The sequence below is a fragment of the Nyctibius grandis genome, chromosome 2, assembly GCF_013368605.1.
Source record: "Nyctibius grandis isolate bNycGra1 chromosome 2, bNycGra1.pri, whole genome shotgun sequence".
Taxonomy (NCBI): Eukaryota; Metazoa; Chordata; class Aves; order Nyctibiiformes; family Nyctibiidae; genus Nyctibius; species Nyctibius grandis.
This window is the reverse complement of record NC_090659.1, coordinates 17,305,160-17,317,825: the sequence shown is the minus strand read 5'-3', so window position 1 is coordinate 17,317,825 and position 12,666 is coordinate 17,305,160. Positions and strand designations below refer to the sequence as shown.

At 39.0% G+C, this 12,666-nt stretch overlaps 1 protein-coding gene across 1 annotated transcript in view; it reads left to right on the top strand.

Annotated features, from left to right (window-relative positions):
* ADAMTS5 (ADAM metallopeptidase with thrombospondin type 1 motif 5) overlaps positions 1 to 12,202 on the top strand; it is a 42,345-nt gene extending 30,143 nt beyond the window's left edge. Inside the window, exons 4-8 of the mRNA XM_068417414.1 lie at positions 4,503 to 4,786; positions 6,026 to 6,209; positions 6,658 to 6,833; positions 7,684 to 7,859; positions 11,381 to 12,202. Of these exons, the coding sequence (XP_068273515.1) occupies positions 4,503 to 4,786; positions 6,026 to 6,209; positions 6,658 to 6,833; positions 7,684 to 7,859; positions 11,381 to 11,954 (1,394 nt within the window). The 3' untranslated portion in view covers positions 11,955 to 12,202. The remainder of the gene's footprint in view (positions 1 to 4,502; positions 4,787 to 6,025; positions 6,210 to 6,657; positions 6,834 to 7,683; positions 7,860 to 11,380) is intronic.
* The last annotated feature ends 464 nt before the right edge of the window (positions 12,203 to 12,666 follow it).

Below are 12,666 nucleotides of genomic sequence, written 5' to 3'. Positions count from 1 at the left end.
TGTAACAATCAGCCCTACAGGTCTAAGAATATAACTCTGCCAGTTTTTTTTCAGTAAAAGTAGGTAGGAGCTTCAGATCCTTCAGAGCTCATTATGGTCTCCTTGTTCAGCAGGAGTGCTGTTTTCCTCTACACAAAGTTTAGCAGTCCTCAACTGCTGACACTTTTCACAAAGTCATGTATTCTTTGCTGCATATAAAGGGTTTAGGATCTGTCAGTCTGTTAGCACATGGGTTAGGGTGCATTGCCTTTCTAATACTCATGATGCTATTGGTGTAATTTCAAAGACACAATGTTTAGGGAATCTCTTTATTGATAGATCAGGCCTTCAGAGATATTTTCTAACAGTCTTCCTTTTCTGTTGAAGTTTATCATTTTTCAATTATTTATTTTAAATCAAAGATTTGTGTTAACAGAACACAAACACTGTTTATGAAGTAAAAATGGAAGTCAGTGATTTAAATTGCCGTTTCTTCAAATTATTGTGCTGAAAGGACATGAGTTATTTTAGGAAGGGAACTTCTAGTTTTATTTTCTTCCTCCAGCCAGTGAATGAATCCATAGCTCCGTAATTCCCATTTGTAATGTACGCTGAGCGTACCAGAAACCACAGGATCCTAGTAGAGCATGATGCTGCCTTTCAGACTGCTTTGGGCTGATAATAAAACAGTGCAAACATGCCATATTTCCATGTTTCCTTCAGAATAAGCATGTGTTTGCTTTTTGGGTTGCTCATTTTTTTCCTTAGCTGGCACAGATGTACTGTTTTATAGTTGCAGTGTTTTCCCTTCCTTTTTGTTTTCAAGAAGGAGCTCCCCTTCAATCTTCTCAGAGAAAGAAGAAAATCCCGTCTCTCTGAAGTGCTGCTAGGCAGAGGAAAAAAACCTTAACCATTCAGGTGTAATTTTGGGCAGCACTGCAGTCATAATGTAGATAAGGAAGGCACAAAATAGCAGTTGCAACACAAGAATACAGATATCCACATACCACACCTTCTTTTAGGATGTTTGTGACTGGATTTCACATAGTCACAGGAAGCTTATGTGGGAAACACTGAAGGAGAGGAGACTCTTCCATTCTCTGATAGGCAGCGTAGGCATTTTGCACCAGGCTTTTGGTCTGAATGGGCATGAGCTTATGAATTGTGCTGTTACAAACAGGATATGGCAGCATCAGTGTGGGGAAATAAATAAAGTGCTTCATCTGCTGCTCTTTATGGGTAAGCATAATGAACTGTGAATGAAGTCCAGAAGTCTGGATCTGTGAGCAGTATTCTATTGCAAAGGAACAGCCAATGTCTTATCAAAGCTTTAAGTAAGGTTCCCATATATATTTAGATATTCGCCCCATACTGGTCTAACAGAAAACACCAGTCTTGACTCTTATTCCTTAACATCACTTTGTCAAGTACTGATGTTCCTATTTTCCAAATTTGTAAAGTGGTGTTGGGGAGCAGATTCATCTTACAAAATGTGGGTATTTACTATGTAGGTAGATACTCCTAAACTGGGTATTTAAGTTCCCATCAAAGTGAAAAGGGGTCTAACCAATGGCATCAGTGGTTCGACTGATCTCATCAGTTGCGTTAGTGGTGCTGAATTACACCATAAACTCGTTTTCCTGAGTAGAGAAACGTTGCAGACACCAGCATTACATACAGTTAAAGTCAGCTAAATAAATCCCAATATAAATGACTTGTCCAAGGTCAACCAAAAGGTCTGGGGAGGATCAAGATGCTGGTTCCTTGTCTCCTGAGGCCGGCCCGCTCTGAGAACTATAAACATCATTGTCATGATATCACCATTTGTTTTACACTCATGAGATGACCCCAGACAGCAGTTTGACATTTAGGAAGAAAAGGCTGAGTTAGTGTCCAGAAGACAGTGACATTTATTTCCATCAGCTTTTAGCCAGCCCTCTCCTAAGGTACTAATTGCCTTTATTGTCATGCCAACCACTAGGCTGTGGCATGATTGCTTGCGATTTATTGTGTTTAGTCAGAGTGCTCAGTGCTCTGTGCAACCTGAAACAAGGACTATTTCTATTTTAATTAATTTATATCCTGCTTATCTGCTTCCTGCACAGATCTTATTCTGCCTTTTTTCCCCAAGAGATATTGCACATAACATTGAGGAGAGAGAATACAATGGCTTAATTAACACTGTCATGAGACAACAATGTTGCTTTATTCCAGGGCACACAGATGTTCTTTGGTACTCAGGACAAAAAAGGGTAATAGCAGTATATACATGCTCTGTGTGTTGAAACATCATGTAGTGAATTGAAGCCCTCCCTGCCCTCTCAACCAGGGGGCCCAGGGCAAATCATTCTCCAGCTTCTGAACTCTGTCTTTTCTGACCATTACAAGTAGGAGGTGGTGGTGGAAACACCTGCACTTCATTGCAACCTGTCTAAACATAGATTACCACTGCTACTATCTGTAAATGTAAAGATTTTTTTTTCCTGTGGGGAAGCCTTAGGGGCCTTTCCTATCTTCAGTTTTGAATTTATCGTGTGAGATCAGCTGAAACACCTGGCTTTATAGACATTACATGTTTCCTCAGAGCAGTATCGGTTAAGGAGAACTTTGGATCTCATTCCTCTGTATTCTGAAGGGGAGAAAATGCTGTATTTGCGATGTAAGCTTGTGAAACCTGTTTGTTATTCACATGTGAAAGATAGTCAAACAGGTGTTAACTAAAATGACAAATCAAGTATACGCAAGGATGTGACTTTTTTTTTTCTCTAAATTTATATTTCCAGTCATGTCAGTCATGGCAGATATCAGTGATGGTCAGCAGCATCTGTCATGGCGAAATTCTGTGTTATTACAATGATTTAAAATACCGAACAATGGTTGCACTTGGGACTTTGATGAACACTGCAGTATATATATAATAGTAGCGTATACCACTAAATGCTGACATGCTAGTGCCTTCCCATCACTGCCCTAACACTGTACTAGCTTCCTCCCTCATCAAGGTATATGAAGTAGGACTTCTGCTGTTATTTGCTTTTATTTTTGTATTTTGTGTATTTTTGACAGCAACTTTTGCCAATGATGTCCTTTTCAGAGACCCCATAAAAAAAATCTCACTTTTCACCATGACTTTAATATTTTACACTACAACAAGCTTTGAATGCTAGGGTACTTTTAATTATCTCATGGCACTCAGCTCATCAGTTATCATTGGCACACCTTGTCTTCATTAAAAAAAACAGCATAATCCAGATTAAAGATAAGGCTAGGGTAAATCAGGGTCAGCAAAGGACAAATGGAACAAGTTTAACAAGACAGAGAGTTTTTTGGTAATAAGTGATTCTTTCTGCAGAAAGAATTCTTGGCTGATTTGCCTAACTGGCCTTAGTCTTTAGAGGAGGAAAGGAACAGTTGCAGTAAGTATGTCTTCTCGAGGGAAGACACAAGCCATTGAGAGATGGAGTATTTGGTTTGTTTAAATTCACTGCCATTGCTTGAAATTCTATCTCATTTTAGTGTAAATAGTGAGATTTTATAGATAGCCTTTTTTCACCCATGATCCAACTGAAGAACGCTGATGTAGGTTCCAAAGTGAGGTAAATTGTGGTAAGTTATTTTGGCCAGGGATAAGTGAAGCTTGCCCAGACCACATATCCCTTTCATGAAGTGTAGAAGAGGTTACACTGAATAAATAGTTCTCCATGTCAACAAGTAAGTTTTTTAAAAGTAAAAAAAAAATCTATCAGTTGATCCTCTAGAACCTAAATGTGAATTCTCATTATTAGAGTGTGCCAGACAAATCTTGACCTCTGCAATATATCTCAAAACACATATTCAATTCTTCATATTTATGCTATTTTTAGGGTTTTTTCTGTTATTTATGTATTTTTGTATAAAATGGATAGGCCTCTTCAAACTAATTCCAGAAGCAACCAAGTACCATTCCTTACAATGAAAGCCCAGTCCAGATTTACTGCCAACGTTAGTTTTGATATGCCGCTTATATTTTTCCTTTAATCTGTTGTGGTTTTTTTTTCTTTTTTTCTTTTAAATGCCTCATTAGCTACAAGACTGTTTTTTGTGATTTTTCTGGCGTCCCTTTAGAAGCTTTACCATGTCTGACGGTCTGTCTCAAAAATCAAATGACAACTTTGCGTACTTTGCCATGAGTCTTGATCATTCCTTAAATCACAGCTTGATGAATAGAGTGGAATGTGTTCAGAGTCAATTCAAATAAAGGAAACCAGAATGAAAGGTCCAAAGGGACCCGAGTAAAACTCATTTACACCCTTGGATTGGAAACAGACAGCTCAACACCTGGTGCACTGCTCAGTGAGAACACAGTTGCAATAGTATGACCTTGTCCAAAACCTGATGACACCTCAGAGAGCCTTTCAGTTCATGTCAGCATCCTTTGAATGAGGTTCACTGTCGTTATTGGTCTGCTTAACTTGAATGACAGATTTGCAGCACTGCAGAGAAAACTAGGAAATGAGTAATAATAGGCTGGTTTGCTCTTTTAGGTAACTGTTTACTGGACCAACCAAGAAAGCAGATCCTGGGCCCCGAGGAGCTCCCAGGACAAACCTATGATGCCATTCGTCAATGCAAACTGGCGTTTGGACCCGAATACACAGTGTGTCCTGGTATGGACGTGTGCTCTCGCCTCTGGTGTGCAGTTGTTCGCCAAGGTCAGATGGTTTGTCTGACTAAGAAGCTGCCTGCTGTGGAGGGAACACCATGTGGAAAAGGGAGGATCTGCCTCCAGGGAAAATGTGTTGACAAAACCAAGAAGAAATACTACTCAGTAAGTTACCAGCTGTGACCTTAGGGGATTCTAGAAGGCGCGATCCTCGAAGGCGCTGATTTTTGTGGGAGTGAAAGAGACGTTATGGAAGTCAGATTGAAAGCTGCCTTATTTTTTAGCATGTAATTGGAGTGTTATTGGTGAGGGATATAGGAAAAACGCTGCTGAGTTTCAGGAAGCATGTTTTCTTCTTGAAGTATGAAAGCCTTCATTCCTGGAAAATTAGGAGCATCCCTTCAGAGTAGAGGATTTGCCCATTCAGTAAGTCAGGTCTCAGGACATACGGAAGGGTTGTCAAGGACCTATTCTTAGCTTCCTGGCTTCTTGGCAATAGACTGCAAGGTAAATTAAATCTGTAAATTTAATTTACAGCCCTTATCCGAAAGGCCCGAGGGCCCTAACTTTAGTGAAGAGAAAGATTGATGAAGTTCATCTGGAATATAATTTCTGGAGCAGAAAAGTTTTTACCTTCAGTGACAGAGTCCCTTCTGTCAACTTTATACGTCTGGAGAGTCCCCAGGCTCTTGAGAGCTGTCAACTGCACAGTTCATATGCTTCTAAATTAACTGGGTAGACAGTACCTCCTATATCCACAGGAGAGGTACAGACTTGCAGAGCTTTGTGAAGATATCTGCAAACTATGCGAGTCATTCTAGTCAAGCTACAGCCCTTATAACACCTTTTTTTATAGAATTATATATTTCTTCATGCAATACCTGTAAGTGGTTGCAATTCTCGTTTTAGGGAGCCAAATTAGTAGAGTTGCAAACTATATCTGACAACTCCATCTCTTGACAGTAATTCAGAGCAATACCTACACATAACAATAATTGCATTTAATTAATCACAGATTATCCTTATAAACATATCCTGGGAGCTGAATCCCCTGGATCTGGTTTAAGGGGTGGGAATAGAAAAAAAATGAGAGCAGCACATGAGACTATGGACACTACTGGTGCATGTTTGTCTTCCTTGAAACAGGCTGAAGGTGACTGTGCAGAGCAAGGCCTAGTATTGCCCTTGCATGCACAGTGCCAAATGAGATGTCATGAATGTGCAGGTAAAAGACAGAAATTAACTCCTCTGGGAGAAAGAACGCTCTTAAAACCTGTTACCCCTGATTAAAATGACCAAGGAATCGCCTTCAATTGAGGAAAATGTTAGCAGTGTTTTTGAGATGTAGCACCTTTATTCACACGTGGGTGATGTCCTTACCTCCCACTGTTCTGTATGTTTCAGGCTTCAAGCCATGGTAACTGGGGGTCCTGGGGACCTTGGGGACAGTGCTCCCGCACCTGTGGTGGAGGAGTTCAGTTTGCTTATCGTCACTGCAATAACCCAGCTCCTAGAAACAATGGCCGGTACTGCACCGGCAAGAGGGCCATCTACCGCTCCTGCAACGTCACACCCTGCCCAGCAAATGGTAAGTGCCTCTGTGCCAAAGTGCCTTCATGCTCCAGCCTCTATGTTCATAGATAGTAAATACTGAACATGTACTGAGAAAGGAAACAACAAAGGTCCATTGTAGTTTCTCCAAAATGTATTGACCAAGGCAAGACATTTATCATTAATACAATACCATAATTCTTCCCCCTTCTCCACACTGATGCCATACAGAAAGGATACTTGAATGAAAAGGAATTTCAGTCCTGGAAAATGAACCATAATGCAAACTTTAGTCCTTTAATGCTTATTATGTCATGGGAAGATTTCTAAGCTAAAACAGTTGAAGGATTTGAAGGCCAGTTCTAAGTAAAGAGGGGAAGTCACATAACTTAAAAATTATGTAAAAAAGAAATTGGAATAGATGAGCATAATGATATTTGCAGCGTGGTCTGAAATAGTCACTAATTACATGAATAATTCTACAGCTAAATCTTTCCGACAAGAGCAGTGTGAAGCAAGGAATGGCTATCAGTCTGATGCAAAGGGTGTCAAGACATTTGTTGAATGGGTCCCCAAGTATGCTGGAGTACTTCCTGGAGACGTTTGCAAGCTCACCTGCCGAGCCAAAGGAACTGGCTATTATGTGGTATTTTCTCAGAAGGTAATGGCATCTCCGATCATGATTTCATGCTTCAGTTCAGAAGTACCCTGTATCTTAGAAATCTTACCCTACAACAAGGGAAAAGAAGTTAGTCATATGATTCAAAGATTTAACTGTGTGATTAGATTTAATGGTTTGATCCACTGGTTATCTTAGGACCAGGATTGGCCTCTAAAATGAGATAAGTTTTTCCACATCTCAATATATGGATTCGTGAAAAATACAGGCCTCTTAGTGCACTCTGCACTAGTTTGTTTTCAGTAGTGGATAAAGGGGTTTCTGCCTGGAAAGTCATCTGTCATTCTGGGGTTTTCTGGAGGAGAAAGAATACTATGAGTAAAAGAATAAGTTTTACTCTGAATTATGTTAAGGGAGTCCAGAGTAACTCTTATGAAGCCAATTAATATAGAATAATTAGCCAATTAGTATAGTTGTGACTTGTGGTCAGTTTGTTTTATCAGATGCAATTCGAACTGAAATGTCTTCCACACTTACACTTGCAGTTTTCTGCCTCTAGATGTTATGAAGGTAACATTTAGATGTAGATAGCTCAAATGCAAGGCTATCTCCAAGTACTGTTATTGTTATTATTAATAAGCTGTGAGACCATCATTAAAGCCAGGGTCATTTTAGTGTCTTACGGTGGAGTTATCTGTCATCGCTTTCAGCCCTTTGCTCAATTTCATCTGCTTTTATGCTGGGAATGTTAGAGGAACTCAGTCTAGGCTGTCAGGGTAGGCACTCTGTTCTGCATGGGTGCTATAAATAAGTAACTGGGATTTTCCAGTCAGATTCACAGAAGGAAATCTTTTCCATGGTAGTTTTAACTAACAGTCATTTGATTGCATAGGTAACTGATGGCACTGAATGTCGACCGTACAGTAATTCAGTCTGCGTCCGGGGAAAATGTATCCGCACTGGCTGTGATGGCATCATCGGTTCAAAGCTCCAGTACGACAAATGCGGGGTGTGTGGAGGAGACAATTCCAGCTGCACAAAAGTCATGGGAACCTTTACCAAAAAGAGGTATTGGTCTTGAGTATTAGTAAATGACTCTTCTTGTGCAAATAGTAATTCTGCAATGTGCTTGCTTTCTTTCTGTCTCTAAATGCGATTTACTTTCATATGAAGATTGAACAAAAAAAAGTACATTGCCTGTGCTTTATTGCACTTTCCAGATGTTTACAGCTGGCCTCTTAACAATACCCTGAACCTGGCAAATAATCAACAGGCAAAACACTGTACCCAGTCCATTTCTGACAGAAAGTGCCAGTGATACAGGTGAGCACTCAGTAATAGGAAGTTTGCCTAGAATAAGACATAGCATCTTGTGCTGCTTGCTAATCCTGCTGGTCAGATGTTTTGTGGTTTCTAGAGGAGAGAGAAAACGGAAGAGAACAGTGAATCAGAAAGTTGTTTGGGTCAGAATAATCTGGGTGTATCGGAAGCTCTGCATTTCCCAGATGATGCTACATTAGCAAGTACATGCTGAGAACGTGTTTCATCTCATCTAACTTTGGATGACAATGAGGACATCCCACCTGATTTAGTGACGGATTCCTTGGGTAGTTAGTGGAGAGAAGCAGCCAGCATTAGAGCACAGCTGTAAAAGTCTTCCTTAATAGCTGAGAGGGATTATACCCTAAAAACACCTTTTCACACTGCTGAGTATATGGGGAGCTTAGATGACTAGATGAGATGTCGGAAGTAAACATAGGCTTAAACATGGCATTTGCTATATCCCTTCATGTCCATTGGCATAATGTCAATCTCCAGATGGATTTTTTTTTTAAGTCAAAATATTTATAGCAGTTATCCATACGACATTTTTCTGTCGGAGTTCAGCTTTTAGCTATAATAAAACTTAATACAAGTAAAATGAAAGGAACCGCCCCCATGGTTTTCCCTGACCACATTGAGGGCAGCAGTAAGCTTTGTACTGAGATACCAATGTCAAGTAAGTCTACCTTCTGTGTGAACTCGTTTCCCTCCCTCTTCAATTCTTAAGTTTCATAGAAAAATTAGGACTTTTAATTATCATTTATATAGATTCCAAGCTCTCACAGGACTGCTGTAATTGTCTACTCTTAGAAACTTTTAGTTGATAATTTCTAACCAGTATCTGTGACTGCATTAGTGTACCATCTTTTCAAATGTACATAAACTGGATTTTGGTTTATATCTTCCAAATTCTTACATAGCATATTGATAGCTACCAGAAGTTGAAATCTGACTCCTGAAATGACCTTTTATTTCTATACATTTTTACATACTGATTAATAGCAGTCAAAAATGGCTTTGAGGGTGAATTTATTCTAAAAATAAATGTAACTAATCTTCTTCCTGGTAAACCAATGATTACTCACCTAAGGATGCCAAAACACCTCTGCCAAAAAGAATGACTTACCATCCAAATTAGTAATTATATAAACCAAATCTTTTCCAATTTGTAAATATTGAAATGTCTGGGATGTCTAAATGAAGAAGATGACAGTGTGAAATATACTTCATGTGATTCAGTAGTGATCCTTGTGCTAGAATCCAGGCTCCAGCAAAAATGTTAAAAGGACTCTGTGAATTTCAGCGTGGCCAGATCTGTAGCATACATATACTTGTAAATGGTGAGATTCTATTATAATTATTCCTATGAACTTACATTTACTCCTCAAATCATGCCTTTAACTGAAATAAGACTAGTCAGAGAGTAAAATATTAATTCAACCTCAATGTATTCAGAAAGTTGTCCCATTTAGAAAGTAATAGTCAACCTGTAAGTAACACGTATGTTCTGACTTGATTTTGATTGAATTTTGGGATGACAAGGATTTATTTTTTATTGGAAATATTGTTTGAGACAATTCCCTTATGTGAGTAATTGACTTTAAAATAAACCCCTCATTGAAACAGTGAAATCTTAATTGTCTGTAAACTGTTTTTACATATGAAAGGGCAGTGGCTGTAGTAAAATTATCTTCTCTCCACTGAAAAATAGCAGCTCCTGCGTTGCTGTCCATTATAAACGAAACTGTAGCAACCTGTACATTAAATGTACTGGGAAACTATTAAACCTACAAGGAGCAACGAGTATTTCCCATTGCAGACAACTGCCATAACAACATTTGTTTGTGCTTTTTTGTTTCAAAGCAGTCAAAAACAATCTTCTGCAAACTTGTTTCCTAAGAATTTTTTAAAAGGCTGTAATGCCAAATAGTCACAAGTTGGGAAACAGGAGAATTAAGGCTGCAAGTGCCTCTTTGTGGAGTGTTACAGTTCTATGTGCAGATGACTTGAATTCTCCAGCATTGCTTTTAGTTTTTGAACAAATTATTTTGTAACTTTAATAACATGTTTTAACAGTTATTTTGGCAAATGTTATTTAACAATATTTGTGCAGTGCTGTAGAGCAGAGTCCCCCAGCCTGTTTTTCACACCATATTCCTTCAGGTTTATGGAGGTGCTAAATCAATAGAGATTTAGTCATTGTCCCATAACTGTTGGAAATAGCAGAGGAATGGCACAAGCATTTAATCTGTAGTCTGTGCAGTCTCTACTTGTGCAGCCAAAAATTCTCAAAATTAGCAGTCTGCTCTTTAAGCAGTCCCAAGGGAGACCCTTTCACTTTTATGTACTTTTGGTATATTTTCTCATTCCTTTTTTTTCTAGAAGTTTCAGCACTAAACTTTTCAGATATGGATACTTCCAGAATGATTTTGTCACAGGTATAGAAATGAAAATGCAAGTCTCCAAAGTCCAGCTGGTAGCTTCTAGCTATGTATAGTCTTTAGATTTTTTCTATGTATCAGTAAAGTTAAAATAAATAGCACACTTGAGATAGTGATACGTTCCACCACACTTGCAGGTTTTGAATGCTTGTCACTTTCGGTAGAAGAGTTAAATATCTCTTTCTAAATCTGAATTCAGATACTTCATAAGTAGCAACTGAGAGAACTCTGTGATGGTACAAATTAAACATTTGGGTGCACCTCGTTTTGGACACTTGACAATTAATCTTCAGCTTTATGATTTTCAAAGTAAACAAATTTTTTCTCAGTGATCAAGATTATTTTTAAATGTTCCCAAGGTACCTCTACCCAGCTGTTACTCTGCTCATGCTTTCCTTAATCATCATTATAGCAAAGACAGCAAGAAACAGCTGTAAGCCATTCATATCTCATTATCTTTCCTTGGCAGGCAAAGCGTGCATCATATTTCATATCTCCCACCCTTTGCTGAAATATATAAGCTATCTGTTTTTTCATTCCTCTTGTATCTGACTCACGTAAAATCGTTACTAAAGCTAAAGATTAAGCAATTTGAAATAAGTGCAGTAGAAATTTCTTCAAGAACATAAAGAACAATACAATAGACAAACAGTGGAACCTGGTTAAATTAATCTTAGATGAGCCTCAAGCCAGATGGATTCAGGGCCTGAACTAAAACGAAGCAAGATGTGCCGTACCAGTGACTTCATTAAGCTTTGCAGTAGGACTTGAGATTTGTTTCACGCTAGCTACTGAATACTCTTTCTTTTAATCTCCCTTATTCAGCAAGGGCTACACAGATATCGTGAAAATCCCAGAAGGGGCAACCCACATCAAAGTTCGACAGTACAAGACTAAGGACCAGAGCAGGTTCACTGCCTACTTGGCCCTGAAAAAGAAAAACGGTGAGTACCTTGTCAATGGAAAATACATGATCTCCACTTCAGAAACAATCATTGACATCAACGGGACTGTCATGAACTACAGCGGCTGGAGTCACAGAGATGATTTCTTGCACACCATGGGACACTCTGCCACAAAAGAGGTTCTTATCGTGCAGATACTTGCAACTGATCCAACTCAACCAGTGGATGTCCGCTACAGTTTCTTCGTCCCAAAGAAGCAAGGGCAAATGACTAACTCTGTCACCAGCAGTGGCAGCAGCAGCAGCAAAGTAACTCCAGAGCTCATGCAACCCCGCTGGGTTACGGGGCCGTGGCTTTCTTGTTCTCGAACATGTGACACAGGATGGCACACCAGGACTGTCCAGTGCAAAGACGGGCATGGAAAATTAGCTAAGGGATGTCTTCTCTCTCAGAGACCATCAGCATTTAAACAGTGCTTGTTGAAAAAGTGTTAACCTGTGGTTGGGATCTTCTTTAAAAGAGGTTTGATTAAGCCATTGTTGACATACTGGTATTAGGTCTGCCCAGACAGAGAGAAGCAAAGGCTTCATGTACTTACATACAGTCTGAAATTATGGGCAGAATCTGCCTATTTGGACCAAATGAAGATGTGCACTGCTTTAAGTAATAGTAGGGTGATCTCAATATGTCAAAAAACTAAGCATTAAAGTTGTTATAAGCCCTCTGTGTCTGCAAAAATATAAAATAAAATAATGCAAAAGAAGAAAAACTAGTGAATGGAGGATCCTGGGATATTTGAAGGTTACAGAAATCATCTCCCCTTTTTCACCTACCTCTAATACAATATGTCCTTAGGAAACGTCACATGTACCCATGATACCACAGTAGCTTATTTTATACTGTTTTGTAAATATCTTTCTTTTGGCATGTCACTTTATATCACTTGGTTCTATTAAAAAATCTAAAGACAAACTACATAGGCAAAGTGATTGACCAAAGTATATCTGCAGCCCTTGTAGACTTGGTCCATTCTTCAGAAAGGGCTGCAGATGTTTTACTGGAAAATGAAGAGCTTGCTGCTGGTTTTAAACAGCACAGTACCTTTTGGTTTTGACAAAAGGAAACATTTTCATGCTAGGAACTTCCTGACAGCAGATCGTTATTCTATGACAAATCCTGTGTTTCCACCAAGAAATTCTCAGAAGG